At 40.6% G+C, this 21,321-nt stretch overlaps 1 protein-coding gene across 2 annotated transcripts in view; it reads left to right on the top strand.

Moving 5' to 3' along the window:
* Window positions 1-21,321, top strand: part of LRRK1 (leucine rich repeat kinase 1) — a 917,814-nt gene that overhangs the window by 474,619 nt on the left and 421,874 nt on the right. For both annotated transcript variants that reach the window (XM_078683102.1, XM_078683103.1), the window contains exons 7-9: window positions 7,718-7,944; window positions 14,431-14,558; window positions 14,677-14,840. In XM_078683102.1, coding sequence (XP_078539228.1) covers window positions 7,718-7,944; window positions 14,431-14,558; window positions 14,677-14,840 — 519 coding nt within the window. The remainder of the gene's footprint in view (window positions 1-7,717; window positions 7,945-14,430; window positions 14,559-14,676; window positions 14,841-21,321) is intronic.

Genomic DNA, 21,321 nt, shown 5'->3' with positions numbered 1-21,321 from the left:
CGCAAGCTCTGGGTGCCACCCCCGTCCCCAAGAAGGAGGTCAAAAACCTGGGGATATGGCTAGACCCCACCCTCTCCTATGATCACCACACCAGGACGGTGGCAGGAAAGTGCTTTGGCATAATGAAGGCCCTTCGGAAAATCTTAGATGTCCTCCCAGTAGCGGCCAGGAAAACTCTAGTCCACGCATTTGTCACCTCTCGCTTGGACTACGGGAATGCACTTTATATAGGGGTCAATAAAAAGAGCGTGCAAAGACTACAGTACATTCAGAATGCCGCAGCCCGCCTGGTCCTGATGCTTCCCAGGAGAGCCTCGTCAAAAAGGCCCGCACTACTCTCCACTGGCTCCCTATAAGAGAAAGAATCATATTCAAAACTATGTGCATTAGTCAGCAAATTATGTTGCGGAAAGGCCCAGAGTACTTGCACAGTCTACTGACCCCTTACATGCCTACCAAAGCCCTGCGTTCCCAAGGCACAGGACTGGTGAAAATCCTAGTTATAAAAAAAAACGAGAATGGGAGGGCGCTCTTTTTGCTAAATGGCCGCCAAGCAATGGAACGCTCTTCCTCTAGACCTCCACATGGAACAGTTGGAGAACATCTTTAGGAAAATACTGAAAACTTGGCTTTTCCAGGATTAAAATCTCTTCTCTCCCATGAGCTATACTTCTCCATCCTTTTTGACTTCTCCCTGTGCTCTTTCTGACCGCAGCGCGGGGACACACTAGTCGGTGTAACCAGGCGCTTTACAAACTCTTTATTATTATTATTATTATTATTACTATTATTAGAAATGTTGTGTATAGTTGTGGGTCTGAGCTGGCATGGTTGGATGTAAGGAGAAGTGGAGAGATCTGCTTGGATGGACATTGTTACTATTATCCCATATCTTAGTGTCATTGTGAGATCTAAAGAGACCCTACTACTCCACAACATCATGGGACAAGTGCACTTCCAATCTAATGTATAAGTGTGTTCATTATCTGAAGATTGTTTTCTACTCCCATTGCTCTTTTGCATTTATCTCCTACACTTCCTGGCATGGGAATTGTTTGACATCTATTTAACGTCTATTTTCACAACCACTTCTGCTTGTGTACATCGCCAATCAACTACACTCAGATGTTGGTCATGCTCCAAACTGCAACCAGAGTTCTCATTCCAGTGCTTTTGTGAACGTTTGTTCAAAATGGTGGTAGCCAATTGCAGCTCTGAGAAGATATGCGATTTGCTGCCACTGTCACCCTTAACCTCTCTGGATACAGCATAGTATATTGTAGTGTGAGTGATTGCAGTTTTTTCTTTACTGGCTCTAACTTGCGCTTCTTGCACCGAATGTGAAGTCCGGGTAGATCACCATCAATGATCCAGCATTCTTTTTGGCCCCTTTCTCTCTAACCATCTTTATATCATGTGCTGCTACCTGTAGCTGAGGTTTGGAGATAATGGGCTAAAGTAGAGCTCTGGGAATTGGTCTGGGAGCCTAAATATGATATGCACATTCCACCACGAACATCTGTGAGGGATTAGTTAAGCCAATTAGCTCTGCCATCATGTTCTCCATGTAGTCTTTCGTGTGGCTCATTGCTGTTAATTCTGGTATTCCTAGGGTGTGGATGTTGCTTCTGTGTGAGTGAGCCACCAGCTCTTCATTCCCGAGCTTTATCCTGTCCATTTTATTCAGCAGCGCTTTTTCGCTCATAGCTCCATCAGCAGCTTTGTCCTCGATATTGGGCATCCTGCACCTAGCTGAATCTATGCTGGCATGTTGAATATATAGCCAATTCTTCAGATCATCAATACAGTATGTAAGGGGATCAATGTTGCCATCTATGAAAGACAAGCTGGCTCTCAGCTGCTGTGATGAGGCCAGTCACAGCCCATCAGTAAAATAGCAGTATGTTACCATTACCTGATGCACCACTGCAGCCCCACTGCACTCGCGCTCGCTAGGACATAAATATTAGGCTCTGTCAACGATAAAGTGGTTGAAACTTTACATTAACTTTAATTCAAGCCAGTAGGCTGTTTTTTTGGGGGTTTTGTTTAAACCCATAATTGCAGCTTGGTTTTTATATTATGCTGAAAGTTATAGCTTAGGCTGCACCTGCCGTTGAAAATTCACATTGATCTTTAATAGGAGTCTCTTTCTGCCATGCTGCAATGTACTACTGCTCTTAGTTTCTTTTTACAATCTTACTGCTCCCATGCACATTTTCTTCCATGGGCAGTGACGGAGGTCTCCGGTTTTGGCAGAAGTTCCAGGGCTCTACCCGACTGCCCCCAGTGTAATTCGGGACTTATCTCGGCACCCACTCTGTCGACCGGGCGAATCAAGACTCAGTATATCTGGTGCATGTCAGTAGGTCTGGCGCATTTTTACTGTGAGCGTGGGCCTTTATTCCTTTCTTAGTTCCATGCCCCCCCACCCACCATGGGTTGTTGCTATCGAACAAGGCTTTCTGCATTCCACGTTGCTTCTGGGCACCGAACGCCAGGTTGATCACACTCGCTGCAGCATTTGAAGTGAGCTGTGACAAGGGTTCTGTCTTCGGCCGCAGGGGATGTGTTGCAGTGTGGCTTACTTGTTAGGCACCCTCTAAAAACCTTTGTTCAACATAGATATTTCTCAATTTAATGTAATTTGTTTTGTTGGATTGTCCTGTATATTTGTGAGATTTTCAGGCCTCCGCTATTCTCAAAGTTTATTCTTACTAAGATACTTCCATTTTGTTGTCTTAAGAATCTATTCCATGACCGGAAATACGACAATAATCTTCTCCAAATCAAGTTCTAAATCTTAGATGAGGGCAAGATAAGTTCTATTATGAAGACTTAGAATGACAGTATTTGTTCTCCAGAGGCAATCTGGCCTATAGTCATAATTTCTTTCTTTCCAAAATGTTCACCCAGATTAACTGACTGGTACAACTATAAATATATGACAACACCATCTTGTACTTCTATTTCAAGCTTGGTTTTTTTTTAATAGACTTCACAAAGTGCCTTTTGGCTAGAAGTAAGCTCATTCCCCAGTTATTCGTTTTTCCAATTACAATGGCTTTGAGTACCTGTTAGAATTTGGGTTTTTGATTGAGGGGGTGAAAAACCTTTCTCAAGCAACAACATTAATCCTTCGGGGTGAACCACAAAAAGTCACTCTATTAACCTGTGCTTAACCCTCTGGTAGCTGGGCACACAAGCAGTCAGGCATAACGTAGAGGTAATGTATAAAGTATTTAAGCAGCACTTCAACAGTAATAAAGTGAAAACACAACAGAATAAAAATCCCACACCAAGTTAGAAAAATAAAGTACAATTGAATACATTTTGACACCAAAATGACAAAAATCCAATCAGTAGACCCTGAGTTAAATTTAAAAAAAGTTTTTAGTAAAATTGAACTTCTAAACATCAAAGTGTCAATTGTGGACATCTAGTCATGCAAGACCGGGCAAAATTGAAAGTTATAGACGACCACGTTGGAGTGATGTTTGGATACAAGGAGCAGATTGGGCTCGATCTCTGCTTACTTTTGGATTTAGGAGAAATTTTGAAGGAAAATGTCTAAGAAGTGAAAGTTCATCGGGGCAAGGCAGCCCAGGATGTCCGAGGAGGCGGCGTCATCATCATGGAGCGACTCAACTAAGTTGCAGTGAAGATTTCCATGCTTGGACTGTGTCTCTTTTTTGGAAGTCAAAAATCTTCAGCTGGAAAAAACTGCAGGATGTAACCGAGGAGGGATCCACAAGGCCAGAGACCCCTTCTGTGACAAATCACTAAACAGGATTTGCTGCTGCAGAGGAGAGCGTTACAAAAGGGGGTGGAAGAGCGTAGCGGTAGGTACTCTGAAGTCGGGCCCACGAGTGATGCACCTTGGATGGATCTGCGAGCGGGTAGGCCTTGGTGTCCTTTCAGTTCTTAGGGTAGTTTTTGACTGAAAATATTTCAAGTCTCAAGTTTTGGTTTTTACATTTTCTGACCACCTTTAGCACAACTTCCAAGGGTTCAGAACTGGGTGGGCACCACTTGGAGGGCAGAACTCACTTCAGGCAGGGTCCACGTGCAGAGTTCATGCTGTCATAGTTTTTTGGGTCTCTGTAACTCAGAACACTAAGCCAGCCAAGTAGCCTTTGGAGTCATTCTGATAGTCCTGGGTTCAGGCAGCAAGGCAGTTCTTCAGCATCAGGGCAGCCTCTGAGGGTTCAAGGCAGGCTTCCTGCAGCTGGGCAGTTCTCTGAAGTACAAAGCAGGCCTCAAGCAGCAGGACAGTTCACTGAAGTGCAGGGCAAGTCTCTTGAGTGTCCTCCGTGAGTCCAGGAGTGAACTGAAGAGTAGGTTTTAAGGTCCTACTTTTATACCTGGTGCTAGCTTTGAAGCGAAATAAACTTCTAGAGTTTCCCACCACAGTTGGTTCTGGAATTTCCTTCCTCCCTGCCCAGGCTCAAAGGGGCAAGGGTGGGAAGAAGCTGGTGTACAGTTCTTGGTGAGTGTGCTTAGGCAGTTCCTTTGAAATGTAATTGGGGCAGGGAAGAGCTCCACCCCATATCCTGGTAAGAGGTCCCAACACCTCATCCCCCTTTGTCTCACTGTCTGTGAGCAATACACAAAGACCAACTGGTCATTCATGTGATACAGGATACTGGCTACAGGCACCATATTGGTCCGGACAAGATAATGCTAACTTCCGATAAGTGGCATTTTCAGAATTGTGACTTAAAATCAAACTTTATAATTAAAAAAGAGGATATTGAATTACAATTCTTTAGAGACCAACCATGACATTTCTACCTCTCCCTAATCAAAAGTGATCACTTATTAAATGTAATAAGGCAACCCAGTGATATCCTATGGGAGAGGTAGGCCTCACAGTAGTAAAAACTGAATTTAGGAGATTTTCACCACTAAGACATGTAAAACCTAAAATGACATGTCCACTTTTTTAAATACACTGCACCATGTCCTATGTGCTGTTTTTAGGGCTACTTTAGGAGTAACTTATATGTATTACAAAGAGAGGTTTATTTGAATTAAAGCCTAATTTGCAGAGCTTAGCTGGGGTCCAAAACGTTCTATGTATTAACCAGTATTTGCATTGGAGTATGATTGTAGAATCTTACTCTTGGTGGCGTGTTTCCAAATCAGTGTCCAAATATTAACAGTTAGGTGGGAATAACCTTCCCTATGGCAAGAGTCTGACCACTTCTTTTGATATTTATGGTTGGGGTTAGAGCTTGATTCCTGGAGAAACCTATAGATTTGCGAGATTTGAATAGTTTTGATGGATAGAGAGGCAAGTTTCATAAGTATACTTGGGGCTTGACGGTTTTGGAAGTGTTGATTGCGATTGATCATTACTTTAAGTTTTAGGAAGATATAGAATTCCTTATTGGGAATGCCTGAAGAGACTTGAAGTAGGAAGAAAAGGATGGGGCTGTCTTTATTGATCACACCCTTGATGTATAGAACATTGCGGGATCAATCAATCAATCAGGGGTTTATAAAGCGCCCTACTCACCCGTGAGGGTCTCAAGGCACTGGGGGAGAAGGGAGGGTGGGAGCAGCTCTGGATCAGTCAAAGAGCCAGGTCTTGAGGTCCTTCCTGAACGTGTGCAGGGTTGGGGAGCATCTTTTGTTCACAGGGAGATTGTTCCAGGTCTTGGCCGTGTTGTAGGAGAAGGCTCTCCTACCTGTTCTGTTTCTGCGGATGCGGGGGACCTATGCCAAGGCGAGGTTGGCAGAGTGGAGGTTCCTCTTGGGTACGTGGAAGGATACTCTCTTGTTGAGGTATTTGGGTCCGATGTTGTTTAGGGATTTGTAGGCGTGGGTGAGGAGTTTGAAGGTGACCCGCTTTTCCACGGGGATGACCATGAGTGCCAGTGGAGGGCTTTATTGTCAGTTTTTATAAGTGGGCTGTGCTAGATAGATGTATATGAGGAATGTTTGATTCAGCTCGAGCAGACCTTGTCTAGGTGTTCTACAGCAAGCATTGTGTCTCTAAGAATATTTAAGGAATGTTGCGGTTTAAAGTAGTCCATTAAGATAGATGCAAATGGCGTAAATGGTCAAAAGAGGTATTTCTCAATATCTGTACACAGGGGAGGCGGGAGTAAGGGTGTTGGACTGAACCAGTGTGTGGATTGTTTAAGTAGAAAATCCATTTGCATCTTACTGGAGTAGGGTAGGCCCACTCCTCCTTTCTCTTTACCAAGTAATAGGACTTTGGAGGGGATTCTGTTTTTTTTAACACCAGCTAAATAAAGTGGTATACTTGTTTAGAGTTTTGAAGAAAGAGTCCGTTAATTGGAGGGGGAACATACTGTTGTAGAGGGCAGGGATGGACCCCATGATGAAGCATGCCTCCAAGGGGAAATCCGGTGGGTGAGGGTTATTTGAAATACTTTTTTTTTTCATTCTCCCAAGTTCCTGCAAGTGGTACTTTCTTCCTTTTCTGATATGGAAGGGACCCTTTTTGGTTATTTGCATGGCCTCGAGCACAATCCAAATCTCATTCACACCGATTTGATTGCACTTTGCCCTGACAAAACGATAAGTTGAGTTCATGACCTTATGCTTTTTAATGCATAATGTCCTTCAAGGCCTTAAACTTCTACAACTGGACGATGACACATCTGCCCACCCTTACCCTTACTAGATTAACCAAAACAGAATTTCTCTCTACTGGTGAGATACACATGAAGGGCTATTTACTATGTGTACCAGACACTTCCCCCTGTGATCCACTTTCTCTTCACTTTTGCCTCGAAATGACTTTCGGAGATCAGGCTATCTCTGAAAGTGTATCTGTTCCATCAGGTGCTTTGATTACTTAGCTGTGGTTCAGTAAAATGAGTTGAGCATAATAAGTTCGGACTTTCATATTTTCTATCACTGTTACCACCTCAGTCAGACAAAAAGCTTTAACGTGGTCTCTGCACAATGTTAGCGCTAAATGCAAGCAATAGATAGGAATAACATGTAGTCTACCTTCCATCATTCAAAGTGTTTCTCATAGGTTTCAATTTGGAGCATGATGTTTTCCACGTCTTTAAATTGGTTACCTCCATTTTAATATGTTCCCTCCTATGGTATATGTTGGAATATGGAATGCATGGGGCTTTTACTTGGGTGATGCAATCTGTGTGGAATGGATGTATTGAATTAGAATTCTGGGATTTTAAGTTGGTCAGTGGGAGCCTCGCTGGTGTGAGGTTGCTTGCCTCCCCCATTGTTGCAAGTTCTTGTTGCTTTTTTACCTGTGGGAGTAGAATAAAGACTACTGGATCCAAAATTTGAGGATCTTTTTTTCCCCTTATCCACTCCATCAACTGATGACTAGGTATGTTGATTAATACCGGTCATCATAACTGTAATTGCATTACTACTATGAGCAAGATAATGGCATCCCCATGTACCCTTTACAGGGTATCTATTAACTGTATAAAAAATATCATCGGTTCTTACAAAAGTAGAATCAATGGTCACAAAGAGGTTGCGAAGGTGGATTTTCTGTATTAAAAAATGATTCATTTGTTTTTGAGTTTAATACTTGTAAAATGTGTGTCCATTTTTGATGCAGGTTTCACTAGAAATGATGAAGATGTACGTTGATGTAAATGTTCCTGCTTGTATATATTTGTATCAGTCAGTGTCCTAATGTAAAAATATCAGTGGAAGTAAATAATACAAATGTTGATCTGTTTCTGATTCCTAGGCTACCTGCGTACGGTGGACAAACCTCAAGCTTCCATGGGTGGAATTGGATTGGTTTATTGATATTTCCCGCCACATTGTGGAACTGGATCTATCTGCTAATTGCCTGACCGCCCTTCCTTCGATAGTTCCATGGGGTCTCATACACCTTCAGAAACTGAACCTAAGTGATAACCAGCTGACTGATGTACCCAATGTAAAGTCATCAGACGAAATTCTCTGTACACGGTGAGTTGTGGTGCTCTCATTCACATTATGCTCACGATAACCACACATTGATTGTCGAGTATTAACCCGGAATGGCAGCACCTCTGTATAATGAGTCCAATGCGATTTTCTGTTGAACAAGCCTAAAACTAACTTTGCTCAGTAACTGGCAAAATGTATACTACCTTAATATCATGTTAGAAATGCAACCCTACAAAAATATTTTGCCTCCCAGGGTCATGGCGAGGAATAGGAGAAACAAAAGTAAATGCAAATTCATAAACTTAGTGTTGTGCCTGGTAAAACAAATTAATTGTGATAACTGGAAATCAAATAAAGCCCCCAAGTAGAATAACTGGATGAAAGTCGTGCTGAAGTGGCCAACGTTAGAAATCACTGAATCGAGCAACTTGAGGAAGAAAAATAAAAGAAGACTGGAGTAACATATTAGACTGTGGTGAATACATCCTCGATCTAGTGGGAAGATGCTCTTACGAGAAAGTCCATTGGAACACTTATGAGGTATATGTATTTGTGTTTCCAGGAGGTAGGTAAGTTACTGCACATGCATCCCCAGGGTACAGGAAACTGTACATGCAGATGTGTAGAGGAAGCATAAATGTAAGAAAGAGCCCTCTTAAGGAATGAGGTGGGGGCTCCTCAACTAAACAATAGTACGGCCTTCCCAACATGCAAAAAGTTTTAAGATCTAGTATAGTGGAATACATTTGAAATAACGGAAAATTGCAGATTCTGGTAAGAGAGATGAACTCGAATGTTTCAATGGCAGGCAATCTTAACCAAGTTTGTTGGTTGGATTTGAGCTTAAATGGTTCAAGTTCACTGCTGGTTAGGAATTCGAATGCTGTTCGTGAATCGTTATAAAAACGTTCATGATGTATACTCAGTTTTTGACTAAATGATGTATTGTCCTATAAAAACCAATCAATTTAATTGAAAAATATCTTATTAAAAATATTGAGACAGAAAGTCAATACATGTAAGTATCTGTATGCTGTACTGAACTCTACATATAGATACATATACAGTGACTTATAAATATATCTCTATATATAGATTTATATATAGAAATATATTTATAAGTCACTGTATATGTATCTATCGAAGTGTATACATCTCTACATGGATTTGGAGTTAAGAATAGTAAATACACACCACACACACCAGAAATTACTTGTCGCTGCTTCACTGATGCATTTCGACCTCGGGTGTGTGTGTGTTTCCTTCCTTCCTTCCTTCCTTCTTTCCTTCCTTCCTTCCTTCCTTCCAGCTTTTTCGACTTGCCTATATCTTTGGCGCTGTTAGACAAATCTTCACAAAAGTTTCCCAAAAAAGTTTCATGTTGGCTCTTGCTGTGCATGAAAAGTTTTGGGGTGAGCCGTCAAGCAGGGCCGAGGAGAAAAGTTAATTAAAAAAGTGTGTTTACCATGTTAATTGCCACAGACTCTTTAGACACGCCTGCAGCCTGATTAGTTGAATGGAATTACACCACATTTGGCAGAAAACTAGCTTTTGGTCCGCAGATTGTGTTTTTTGTTTTATGGTTTAAATCCATCCAGTAGTTTGCGATATATTAAAAGAAAATCTGAAGTGTTGGTAGCCATCGCGGGACTGCACTTTAGCTGGTCCCACAAAAAAAATGGATAAAAAGTTAAGGGGGCAGAGTAGGAATACCCAGACCACCCGGCACGGCAAAAAAGCATTTTATTTATTAATTCACTGCAATTTTCGCAAAATATTTGCTATTATCACTGTGAATAGAAAAAAACTAAAAACAAAGCATGGTCTCCTGCGCTTGTTTTTCAAGTAGCCGTGGAGTGGGCCAGGTCCCGGGGTCATGCCGATATTCCCCCCAAAAAAGGATGGGGGCGCTCGGGGTCCCCTCCAAGGGTTTGTTAATGCCCCGGTGACCACCACCTCCCTGGGGCTCATGTTTAAAGTAAAAGTGGGTACTTATGAACCCCCCTGGGCCCTGGGTATCTACACCTCCCCGGGGCTAAAAATGAAAATACACAGTGGGTTGCTGAGAGGTTTATGGTGGCCACGCTCCCTTTCTCCACCACTCTGCAAACGCACCTCCTGGCACACTACTCGTTGGGGTTCGAAGTCCCTTTGGCTCTAGAGTGTCCTTTAGGGTCACGAAGCCCTCCTGCTACCTGTAGTATGTCCCACACAGCAGAATTGCTGAGAGGTGCTCCTAGGCCACATCCTCTTTCTCCACCGCTCTGCAAATGCGCCTCTTGGCACACTGCTGGTGGGGGGATGAATTCCTTTTGGATGCTGAGGGTTCTTGTGGGCTCAGAAGCCCTCGTGTTACCTCCAGTAAGTCCTGCACAGCAGGATTCCTAAGAGCTGGTCGGAGGTCCCGCCCCCTTCCTCCACCACTCTGCAACCTGAACCAAAGGTTACAGGGATGTTATAGTTAGGAAATAGAAGTTGAAAAACCTTAAAAATTTACCTTAAAAAACAAAAGTTACAGGGACGTTATAGTGGGAAATAGAGTTAAAAAAAACCTTTGAAATTCACTGGAAAAAACAAGGGGTTCGAGGCATGTGGGCTGCTGAATTTATATCTTTGCATAGATCGCCGCCTAGTGTTGGGTCCGGATGATTGCACATTGTTGTCCTGGAAGAGTCTTCGAAGTATTACGAGATAGGTGGCTCCTCCCTTGGACTACAGTGCGCATGGGCATCCTCTCCATCCTCAGATTGTTTTTTTCCGCCATTGGGTTCAGATGTACTTTCATAACTCACGTCGGAATATTTGTAAAAACCTTTGCACAAGGCCAAAAGGCCTTCGGGACGTCGGTATTGTCTTTCGTTCGGTGCCTCTTACTTGTTCCAGTTCTTCGAACAGGGTTCTATCAGGGGACATTGACAGTGTACCCTACTTTGCATGTTTTTTTCCAGTGTCCACATTGGGTGACAGTAGAGTCTGCAGTGGCAAACATTACTAGGTTTTCTACAAGAGATTTTCTTCTCATTGTGGCTCCTGCTGTGGCTTCTTTGATGGAAACCACTCTGCAGTTCTGGTGGAGCAATCAAAATGTGGCAGATTTTTCACCACAACACTAGCAGTGGTGAAAATGACTCCACCTTAGTGCACTGAAAGTTTGCTAGCCAAACTACAAATCATCACTAATTGTTTTCTTAATACATATAGGGTCCTCTCCATGAAGAAATGTTTTGCAATAATTGGAGGTTTACACCAATAACTGTCTGCTTACTACTGTCAGAAATTCACTAAATATTTCCTGACAGGTATAAATGGATTTACTGCTGCAAGTTGCTGTAAGGCAAGTGTCGAAAAATCTGCAGAAGTAAATCCCATGCATTTTACGTTTTAATTAGTTAACCCTTAACAATTTCAATATTGCCGTGTGCAGCAAATGGGGAAAAGAACATTTACTGTACTGTACAATAGAAAATAAACATAACTCCTTGATGGTAGCGATACACCACTGATGAGAAACGCAATATACACAATCGTTTCGCTAAATAGACTCTAACATGCAACCACTTGGTTCATTTATAAGAGCAGAAGACCCATTGCCCCTACGTAACAACTTTGTTATAGTTGAAACAGGTTAGGCTGAGGGCCTGAAGGTCCAAACATCCACTGCAAATCATTCTGGAGAGACAAACTGTCACAACCATGGGTAGAGTGACTAAGCAAAGCTGACTGCCCCAGAGTGTCCCTAGCAGCATCAAAGATTTGTAGTACTCTAGCCGAGACTTGGCGGAGAAATAGGTGAAACACTGTACTTGTGCACTTTGGGACTGACTGAATTTCTGCCCTTCTGAACTGGTTCTGTCTCATAACAAGAGCAGCAATATATACATGCATATTAAACAGTGGTAGCTGCCACTGTATAATTTACGATTTAGCTTCACTTTCCATAGAAAGGCTGTTTGTGATTTGTCTATATTTTTGGGCCACATGAATGGATTTGTATCGAGTTTGGCACTCAGTTTGCGAATGTAGTTAAGTTCTGTATGCGGGGCTTCAGTCATTTAGATTTCATGCCATTCCAGGTCCTGGTTTCACAACAGGTAACTAAATGTTCTATAAATACCTGACCCAAGCTATTGCTCTTTATCTTTTAAATATGAGATCTGAAGTTTTCAAAAACTCAAAAATGTGCAATGGCTTGGAGATCCCCTACTATTCTAAAAGTCTTTTGTCTGCCCAAAATGCCTTTGCAACTTGTGGTTGAGTCTCCACTGAATGGCACCGCTTTATTAAACTTGATTCGATCTGTTGGAACCATTTCATTTGTCACTTCCTTCTCCTGTTAATTTTTCATCAATTTGCTGTGATAGACATTATCCTTCTTATGGAATATGCTTATCAGTGAATGTATATTTTGTTTTAGTTTGTGCACTCACAAACTATTATAAAATGCGTGCAAGTATTATTTTATGCATCCATCAGCTACGTATACTCTAATGTTTTAGAATTCCTACAGCTAGAAAATGTATGGATATTTTCAATAGTTCTTCATGCATTCTCACAAAATCCTGAGAGTTATCTGTTACTTGTGCCAGCAATCAATCACATTGTCAATCTTTACAAAAGTTATCAACTACGTTTTTATTATTAAGTGATTTGTTTTATATCCTTGTGTGTTCATTCTTTAGGTTCCTTCTTTCAATTTTAAGTTTCCAATTTACAAATTACAACTGATATATATATATATATATATATATATATGTCCACAAACGACCCGGATACTAAAGTCTCTTGGCCCGTAGGTAGGTAGCAAATCACACCGGGCAGGTCTCCCGGTACCCTTATTGCACACAAACGCCTTCTCAAAAAAGGATCCGCACTCAGAAGTAAACCAGTGTTTTAATGATCAGGTTACGCGTTTCGTCAGGTGTGAACAAGTCCGCTTGCCTGACGAAACGCGTAACCTGATCATTAAAACACTGGTTTACTACTGAGTGTGGATCCTTCTTTCGGAAGACGTTTGTGTGTGTGTGTGTATATATATATAATATATATATATATATATATATATATATATATATATATATATATATATATATATATATATATATAAATTCAAGACAAATAAAGACCTATTTAAAAGTTTTAGTGAGACTGATTCCAAAAAATCTTCAGTGTTCCAACCTTGAATCTTTTGCGATCCTTATTGCTAAAAGGATGCCAATGTGAGTGCTTAGTTTCTATCTTTTCAGTCTGCACTTTATCCACCAAATGCATTTCTTTTGATGGTACATGACTGTTACCAGCTGGTCATACTGTTATAACATTGTGAATTATTTGAAAACATATTTGATCAATAGTATGTCCAAATTCGATAAAACCCCCCAATAATGTTCACTTATTAAACCAAAAGATTATTAAAAAGAAACCTGATCCATTGGAATAAGTATTTTATGATTTGTATTAATGTAGAGCAGTGAACGGAGGATAGTCGTTGCGTAATTAATTGTAATATAGGTAGGTAGATAATAAATCTTTGTTTGATTATGCGTCATAATCTTAAAAGATAAAAACATAAAATACACATAAATACATTAAAATATACAGGCCACTGTATTGCTCTCAGATCACACATTAGATAAACAGTAAGTACAAGTTAGAGGAAAACAGGCCAACCTATCAATAACATTATTGTAAATTAGGCACTCATAATTTTATTCCAATATAGAGCTTCTTTTTAATAGGAAGTAACTGCCAGCATCACTGCATGATCAGGTAATAACTGTAAATATAAAAAGGCAGGCCGAAATTGGACAAAGCTCCTGGATTTTAAAAGCAGTATCAAATACTTTTTATGCAAAAAATCATAAAAATGTTCTCCCGTCCACACCTGAGGCTAGCTAAGGAGTCTACTGGCCCATCCATACATTAAGAGTGAGTGTGACTCTTTCACACCACTGAAGGTTGCTCATGGTCCTCCTTTTACGTCCTAATGAAGATCCGCCTGTTAGGTCTTTAATTACCACACTACTAAATGATTGTAGGCATGTGAATTTTACAGTCTTAAAATCTAAATACTGATAATACAGTCTAATTGTGTTTTCTTTCTCTCTCTCGCATATGAATTAGGTTTGTTGTGTAAACAATATTGAGTAGTGTTGTGTATCCTTGTCAATAGGACCAATTGTTTTTTGTATCGTATTGCACCCAGGTCCTTTGGCCATTTTGGGTTACTCCATTAGTTTGCAATGGAATGCAGAATTAAAAGCAAGCTGGGAATATCACTTTACTGGTAATACCACTCAGGATTACCTAGTAAGAATGGGTTCCAAAATTGAGAATTACCACCAGCAGCAGTATCCCCGAGGTAATTGTCCATTTCTCATGTGAAAAGTGAGAACCCCTTTCCTGAGGTTTTCTTAAATGTGATAAATGTACAGATTGTAAGACACAAATTCAAATATTTAGCCATAGAGCCCATGATTGCAAAAAAGATATCACTTTGTGTTATTAACCATGTTGTTGCCCTCACAGATTACTTGAAATTGATGTGTCCAGCAACAGGCTATCTTGTCTTTCTGTTGGGTTTCTGCATCTCACAAGTCTTCAGAAACTGACTGCTTCCAAAAACCTTTTGGAAAAATTATTTGATGAAGAAAATGGTAAGTTGTGCTATTGTACTTTGGTGGTATAGTAATAAACTACCCTAACATGTAAACCAATACAGAGCTTTATAATGAAAATGTTCATTCTTTCACATATTTTGAATATTTGTTTTAGCAACAAATTGGATTGGACTGAGAAAACTGCAAGAGCTGGATGTGTCTGACAATCAACTGACCGAGCTTCCTGTCCTGTTCATTCACTGTTTTAAATCACTAAGCTGTCTGAATGCTTCCAAAAACAAGCTGAGGTTATTTCCGGATCCCTGGGCCTGTCCGATGGTAGGTACTGTGTAATCACAAGCATGCCTGCTGTGCGATATTCATTGTTTTCTGAGGCTTAGTGAAAAATATGGAGTGCATCAGGTACCCAACAAAAATACATTGTAATACCAATCCTGTTTTTCAGCAGTGATACAAGAGAGTGCAGATATACATTTCTGCCAGTCAAATCCACTTGACCTTTTTAAGAAGCTGTCTGATAAGTAAACTGGTAGAATTATTTTTAGTGAAATGTTATCCCCAAGAAAAAAACCACGTAATCTTACTAAAACTGTAACAAGGAATTGGAATGGCTCTAATTGTTAAAACCTTTTTTGAATGAAAAACAGTTGACAAATGTGCTTCCAGTGTTGCAGGCATGGTTCCAATTTACCGTATTTTCCTGCGTATAAGACGACTTTTTAACCCCTTAAAATGTTCTGGAAAGTCGGGGGTCGTCTTATACGCCGGGTACAAAATTTAAAGGTATGTTTTCAGGCGTTTTTTACATAGCGCGGACTTTACCCGAAGGTGTCAGAGCGCTTTACAGTAGGAACAGTATTGATACAAGAGGAACAATTACAAATGAACAAATTACAAAAGCAAACGTTAAGTTACATGGATCAAAAGTGATAATAGTGAGCAACCAAAATACATGAGGTAGCAATCTGTACATTCCTGGAGAAAAAAGTGATAAGTGTGCAGGTTACAAAAGCGTACAAAGTACGAGCCAACTATGCAGGACTGCGTTGGACTGCGCTGGAAGTGGGGGTAGTCTTATACGGCGAGTATAGCACGAAACCTACTTTTTATCAAGCAGAGTAGGGGGTCGTCTTATACGCCGGGTCGTCTTATACGCCGGAAAATACGGTAGAAAGAATTTGCTATTTGTAGATGTGACTTACTCTTGTAATACTCTTGGCATACTCCTGAATTCACAGACTTTTAGCCTTATTTACAATTAGTCAGACTGAATACTCAGTAAAAACTTGGCGAATATCCCGTCCGAGGTATTGCATGTGCCGTAGACTATAATGCACTGGTCGTATGGCGGACAGGACATTCACCACTTTTGTTACAGAATAACCCGTACACCAACTGCTAAATAAGGCACTCAATGGGGAGTACTACAAGTGTAAGCATCTGTCAAACCTCTGCTTTTCTGTTGTCTGCTAACCTTCACATTCAGATTAAAGTTAATTGATTGATTAATTAAAATCTTTACAAAAGACAATTGCTCCATTAAAATAATAGTAGATCATTAAAATTACATTTTGAATAACAGTAAATCTTAAAATTGTGTACATTCTTTAAAAACTACTCAAAAAGCAAATTCATATGTTCAGAACTAGATAAAATATATAATCATTATAATTTCAAATAACATATTGTTTCAATTTTTTCCATACTATTGTTAAAGATTTTGTCAGGGCAGAGTTAATGGATAGATCGTCTGAGCAAAGGCATCGAATCAAAGCTTGTCTGCATGTCCTTATCCCTCTTTCGTTAAATAACCTTTTTAGTATTGTTAATCTTTCATTTCTCAGTTCTGGACAGAGACATACGAGATGTATTATATTTTCCCCTCTAGATTTGCACAGCCTGCACAGTATGTTATTATCGAGTTTTTTCCATGGTGGTGCGTGGGCTTCCCCCGGCCATACTCCAAATCGTGCTTTGATGAAAAGCTGTTTGCTTTTCAACGACCATGCCGTGTCCAAATATTGTTGCGGCCTCTTTTTCGTGTAGCCATTTATTATGGACCACGCATGTTTCCTTTTGACAAAGGGAGCTTTGTCACTTATCATTGATAGGTAATCTGTTGTTTTATTCACAACATTTTTGAACGATTCCTGTGTTATAGGAGAGGTCCAAATCCCTCTAACCTCAAATTCCTCCAGAGCCATATCCAAGTATTTCCAGGCAGATGATTTATTGTTTCCTTCAATTTCTTTCCATAAAAGCTGAGAAATTAAGTTCACCTTATCATTTTTTACTCTGTTCCATACTTTAATAGCATTACCCTTTCGTGCGATCAGTTGGTTATTCAAACAGAATTCCAGCCTGATCTGGGCTTGTGAAGCATTTTTGGAAAGACGGAAAAGGGATTTAAAAGTTTTTGAAATAGCGTTAACAATGATCATTGCATCTTTCCCATTTAGGGCCTCACTGCCATAAGTTAGAGATGGTAATAATTTAGCCGATATCACCTTAAGGAGAGGTTGATAGGTTAGGTTACTCGTTGACTTTTTGATGATCCCAAATGCAGCTGTTAGGGCATTTGCTTTCCTAGTGATATCAAGTTTTTGGCGGGTAAAGTTGCCGTTGTCGTTAAATATGACTCCCAGATATCTATAGGTTTTAACTTGTTCCAAGTTCTCCTTCTCCAGAAACCATTTTGAATTATATTTCCGTCTTGAGTTTTTTGTAATAACCATAACTTTAGATTTGGTTTCCTTTATTACCATATTATTTTCTGTGGCATATTCCATTGTGCGAGTTATTAAGCGTTGTAATCCCACCTTTGTGTAATTTAAGAGAATGACATCATCTGCATAGAGTAGATTTGATATGGATTTATCGGCAAGCTTGGGCGAGTGAGCATTTGTGTCATTCAAGGCCTCAGTTAAATCAGCTAAAAACAGGTTAAATAATAAGGGAGCCAATACACACCCTTGCTTCAGGCCTCCTAACGTAGGTATTTCCCTAGTTAGTGACTGACCATTACCGATACGTACTCTAGCCCAAGTATGTGTATGTAACAGGCGGATCAGGTGTAATAAAAAAGGAGGAATCCCTTGTAAGCATAGTTTTTGCCACAAACGTTCTCTGTCCACACAATCGAACGCTGATTTAAAATCACATTCTGGTTAGGTAGGTTGGATATAAAGCTAGCCCATTGGTCAATTATTGATGAAGCAGACATTTCTTGGAGACATTCACTAGCCAGTTTTAGTGCAGAGACATTGGTCAGTCGTTTATTCTTTGATTTCCAATTTAATTTCCGGAAGTTGGTGGTATCAATTTGACCTTGAGTTGTTACATAGGATTGATGTTTTATATTCTTAAATGATGTGGTTATTATTTGCTGACTGTGGTTACTTTCTGGGACCCTCTTTAGACAATACGTGGTACAGTTGTTAAAAATATTCAACGATGCCAAAGTATAATCAATTCGAGATTTCACATTCTGGGTATAGCAGGACCATGCTGGAGGAGAATCAGTTGGGAATCTACCATTGAGTATCCGTAGTCCCAAAGCTTCCATATCCTTCACTAAATTTAAGCCTAATCGATTTTGTCTCGGTTTAGGTTTGGTCTCTATTACTTGAGCTGGAATTAGCCATTGGTGATCTTGGGACTGTGTCACATCATCTCTTGTAAACGATATTAACAAGTTTAAATTGAAATCTCCTGTAATAATAAAATCCATAAAGGGGTCCTCTATCCTTTGCTCTACTACGTAAGTGGAGAGAGTAGCACACATTGTCTTCCTAGAGTTATATGTTGGCGGAATGTATATATTGACCAATTTTAACGTTTTAACTTGGTTATATATATTGTATTTTAACAGTACAGTCTGGATATTGCACCTTCACATCCAGATAATACTATGCCAGAAACTAAAATAGGACCTGGAAGGCACTTTCACAAACTTAGCATATAGAGGTAGGACAACCAGCTGCTCTGGTTGAAAGCCCCCATGTCTTCCCATACCTTTGTTAACATGGAAGCCTTCCAGAACTGAATTCCACCATCCTGACATTTTCTACCAAGACCCCAGACTCCAAAAATGATGGTCCATCTGTCCAGACCCTATCCAGCAATCACCTTGTCCAGGCCTTCAGACAATACTATTCTTAACTCCCTTGATATGAAGTGAACTTGGTTACTCCCAACACTTCACTTAGCCCCCCTCATCCCAAAATCTTGACCTGCTTGACGTGACATCTGGTTTAGTTTATAATTTATTTAATTTATTCTCCACTGTTTTCTAACAAGATTAACAAACTAACCAAATTGATCACTCAGTTTGAAAGATCACTTCTCAGCAATCATTCAACTCTTCACCTGATGTGACTTTTTCTGCCTCTACCCTAGCTACAACTTTTCCTGGAGAAATAGTTAGATGAACATACACTCCTCTAGCCCCACAGAACAAGCAGATCCTCCTCCAAAGAGGATATTTGTACACCTGTCAAAGATTATGACCTATACTTGTCATACCTGGACGTTAACATAGCTGATCCTAAATGCATTGCAACCTATCCTCCTACTAAGCCGTCTTTCTTCCAGTCCATTACTGTTGAGTGAACACAGGTATTCATCTAAAACTTGTTTCCCAAGGAAAGCTGCTCGCTGCAACATCATTCAGATCCAACTTGAAAAGCTGACTATTCTTGTCATTAAAACTGTGAAATAACTGTAGATCTGTAGTAATGCACGGAGTGGAAATCTGATTCCATTGAAACATCATGAACTTGACCTCTTTAATCTCACTGAAACATGGTTCTCACGTGTCTTGATCATGAAAACTGAGTTGTTGGAGCTTGGTAATATACAAACATTTAGGGTAGACAAATTGCCTCTTGCTCTTTCTCTTTATTCCAGTGCTTGACTGTTGACATTAAGATGGAGCAGTCCCTACTCCTTCATAATTGTCATGTTGCCCCCTTAGGAACAACTCTTCTTTTATTGAAAAATGCATGAAGCACAAGACCAAGCCTCTTGGGTACCAACATCTTTCTTTCCTATTTAGAACACATTATATTATCATTTTCATTGTTTAACAGGAAACAAAAAGACATATCTTCTATTGTCCATACCTTTGCGCTGCCTGTTACATTGTAACATCTACATCCCTATAAACCATGACCATTCAACGAATGATCACAAATAATACACATCAAGGTTTGGCTGAAAAGGAATCTTATCTCGATGCCTAGAACTGTCCAATCAAGTCGATCTGGAGTCTTCTGTAATGTTCCCTTGCCAGATTAATCGGCCCTTCCTTTGCCATGCAGCGACTCTGCCACCCCAGTTCAGACATGGCCATATGCAAATCAGTCTGACCCTTTGCCTCATGGGAACAGTCCAGCCCGAACTGCCAAGCTATACCTTCCCTGGACCGGAAACAAGCTTCCTAGGACCGGCTTGGCAGTTCGGGCTGGACTGTTCCCATGAGGCACAGGGTCAGACTGAACTGGGGTGGCAGAGTGGGCTAAAGAACGGTGATGGATTAAACCCAGATCTGTTGACTGGGTGTGAGTGTTTGATTGGTTCAGATGCTCCGTCCATCACCACCCCCTTTTGTACCGCTTTGTTCGCCATAAGTTGGCAGGGTATGCTCACACGTGAGTCCCTTGCTTACTTTGCCACTGGATTCAAGCAAGCCTGGCTGAAGACGGCTGTAATTCCAGAAACCGGTCCTAGGAAGCTTGTTTCCGGTCCAGGGAGGGCATGGCTTGGCAGTTCGGGCTGGACTGTTCCCATGAGGCACAGTGTCAGACTGATTGGCATATGGCCATGTCTGAACTGGGGTGGCAGAGTGGGCTAAAGAACGGTGATGGATTAAACCCAGATCTGTTGACTGGGTGTGAGTGTTTGATTGGTTCAGATGCTCCGTCCATCACCACCCCCTTTTGTACCGCATTGATTGGTTTAGGCACTAAGTAGATAATCAAGAGTACTCTGTCACTTATATTTGCACCCATAACTCAATTCATCCATCAACTGACTCATTCTTGCATTCATCCTTGACACAACCGTTATACAACAACTAAACTCAATAATATAAGCTCAATAAATTATTAGAATACAAGCAAAAAATAAAACATGTTGCCTAAATTCGGCAGGCTTATGCTTGCAATAAGTAAACTAAGCATAGCAGTGGCTCTCTGTCTTGCTGACGTTTTGTAAATAGTCTATTATTGTTTTAAAGTTCAAGCACGACCGCCAAATTTAGGCATAATGCTTTGCCCATCTTGGAATGGCAAAACAGTTATTTACGCTGAACTACAGCATTCTTTAATGATCTCCTGGTTTAAAGGAATGGTCACGTGGAATGTGGCGCAATGCAGAAGAAGTGAATGGCAAACAGGCAATCTGGTAACGCTTCCTAGAGAGCTGTTATATCTTAAGAAGTATTAAAATAAAAGGAGGAGAAGAAAGCAATGATAGGGGAACTATAAAAGGAGAAAATTGAAGACTAAAGTACTGGATAACCAGCCCTGATTCTGAAGCACACTCATTTTCAGGTTTATGTACCCATGTGACCTGAAAATGCCGTCATTCACCGGGTATGAGAGCCAGTGACTGATGTGGACTGAACCATTATCCTAAGAAGAGATTGTGATGAGAATTATTACCGTACAAATCCCCCATCACCCCCACCCACCTAAGGTTTTCAGAGTCAGTAGCTGACACCAAAGCACTAACCTACAAAGATTATCTGTGACATTTAATGTAACAAAATACCTATCTGTAGGCTTTAATACACAGA

The sequence above is a fragment of the Lissotriton helveticus genome, chromosome 3_1 (assembly GCF_964261635.1).
Source record: "Lissotriton helveticus chromosome 3_1, aLisHel1.1, whole genome shotgun sequence".
Taxonomy (NCBI): domain Eukaryota; kingdom Metazoa; phylum Chordata; class Amphibia; order Caudata; family Salamandridae; genus Lissotriton; species Lissotriton helveticus.
Note: the sequence above shows the minus strand (reverse complement) of the source record. Positions and strands in the feature narration are given on the sequence as shown.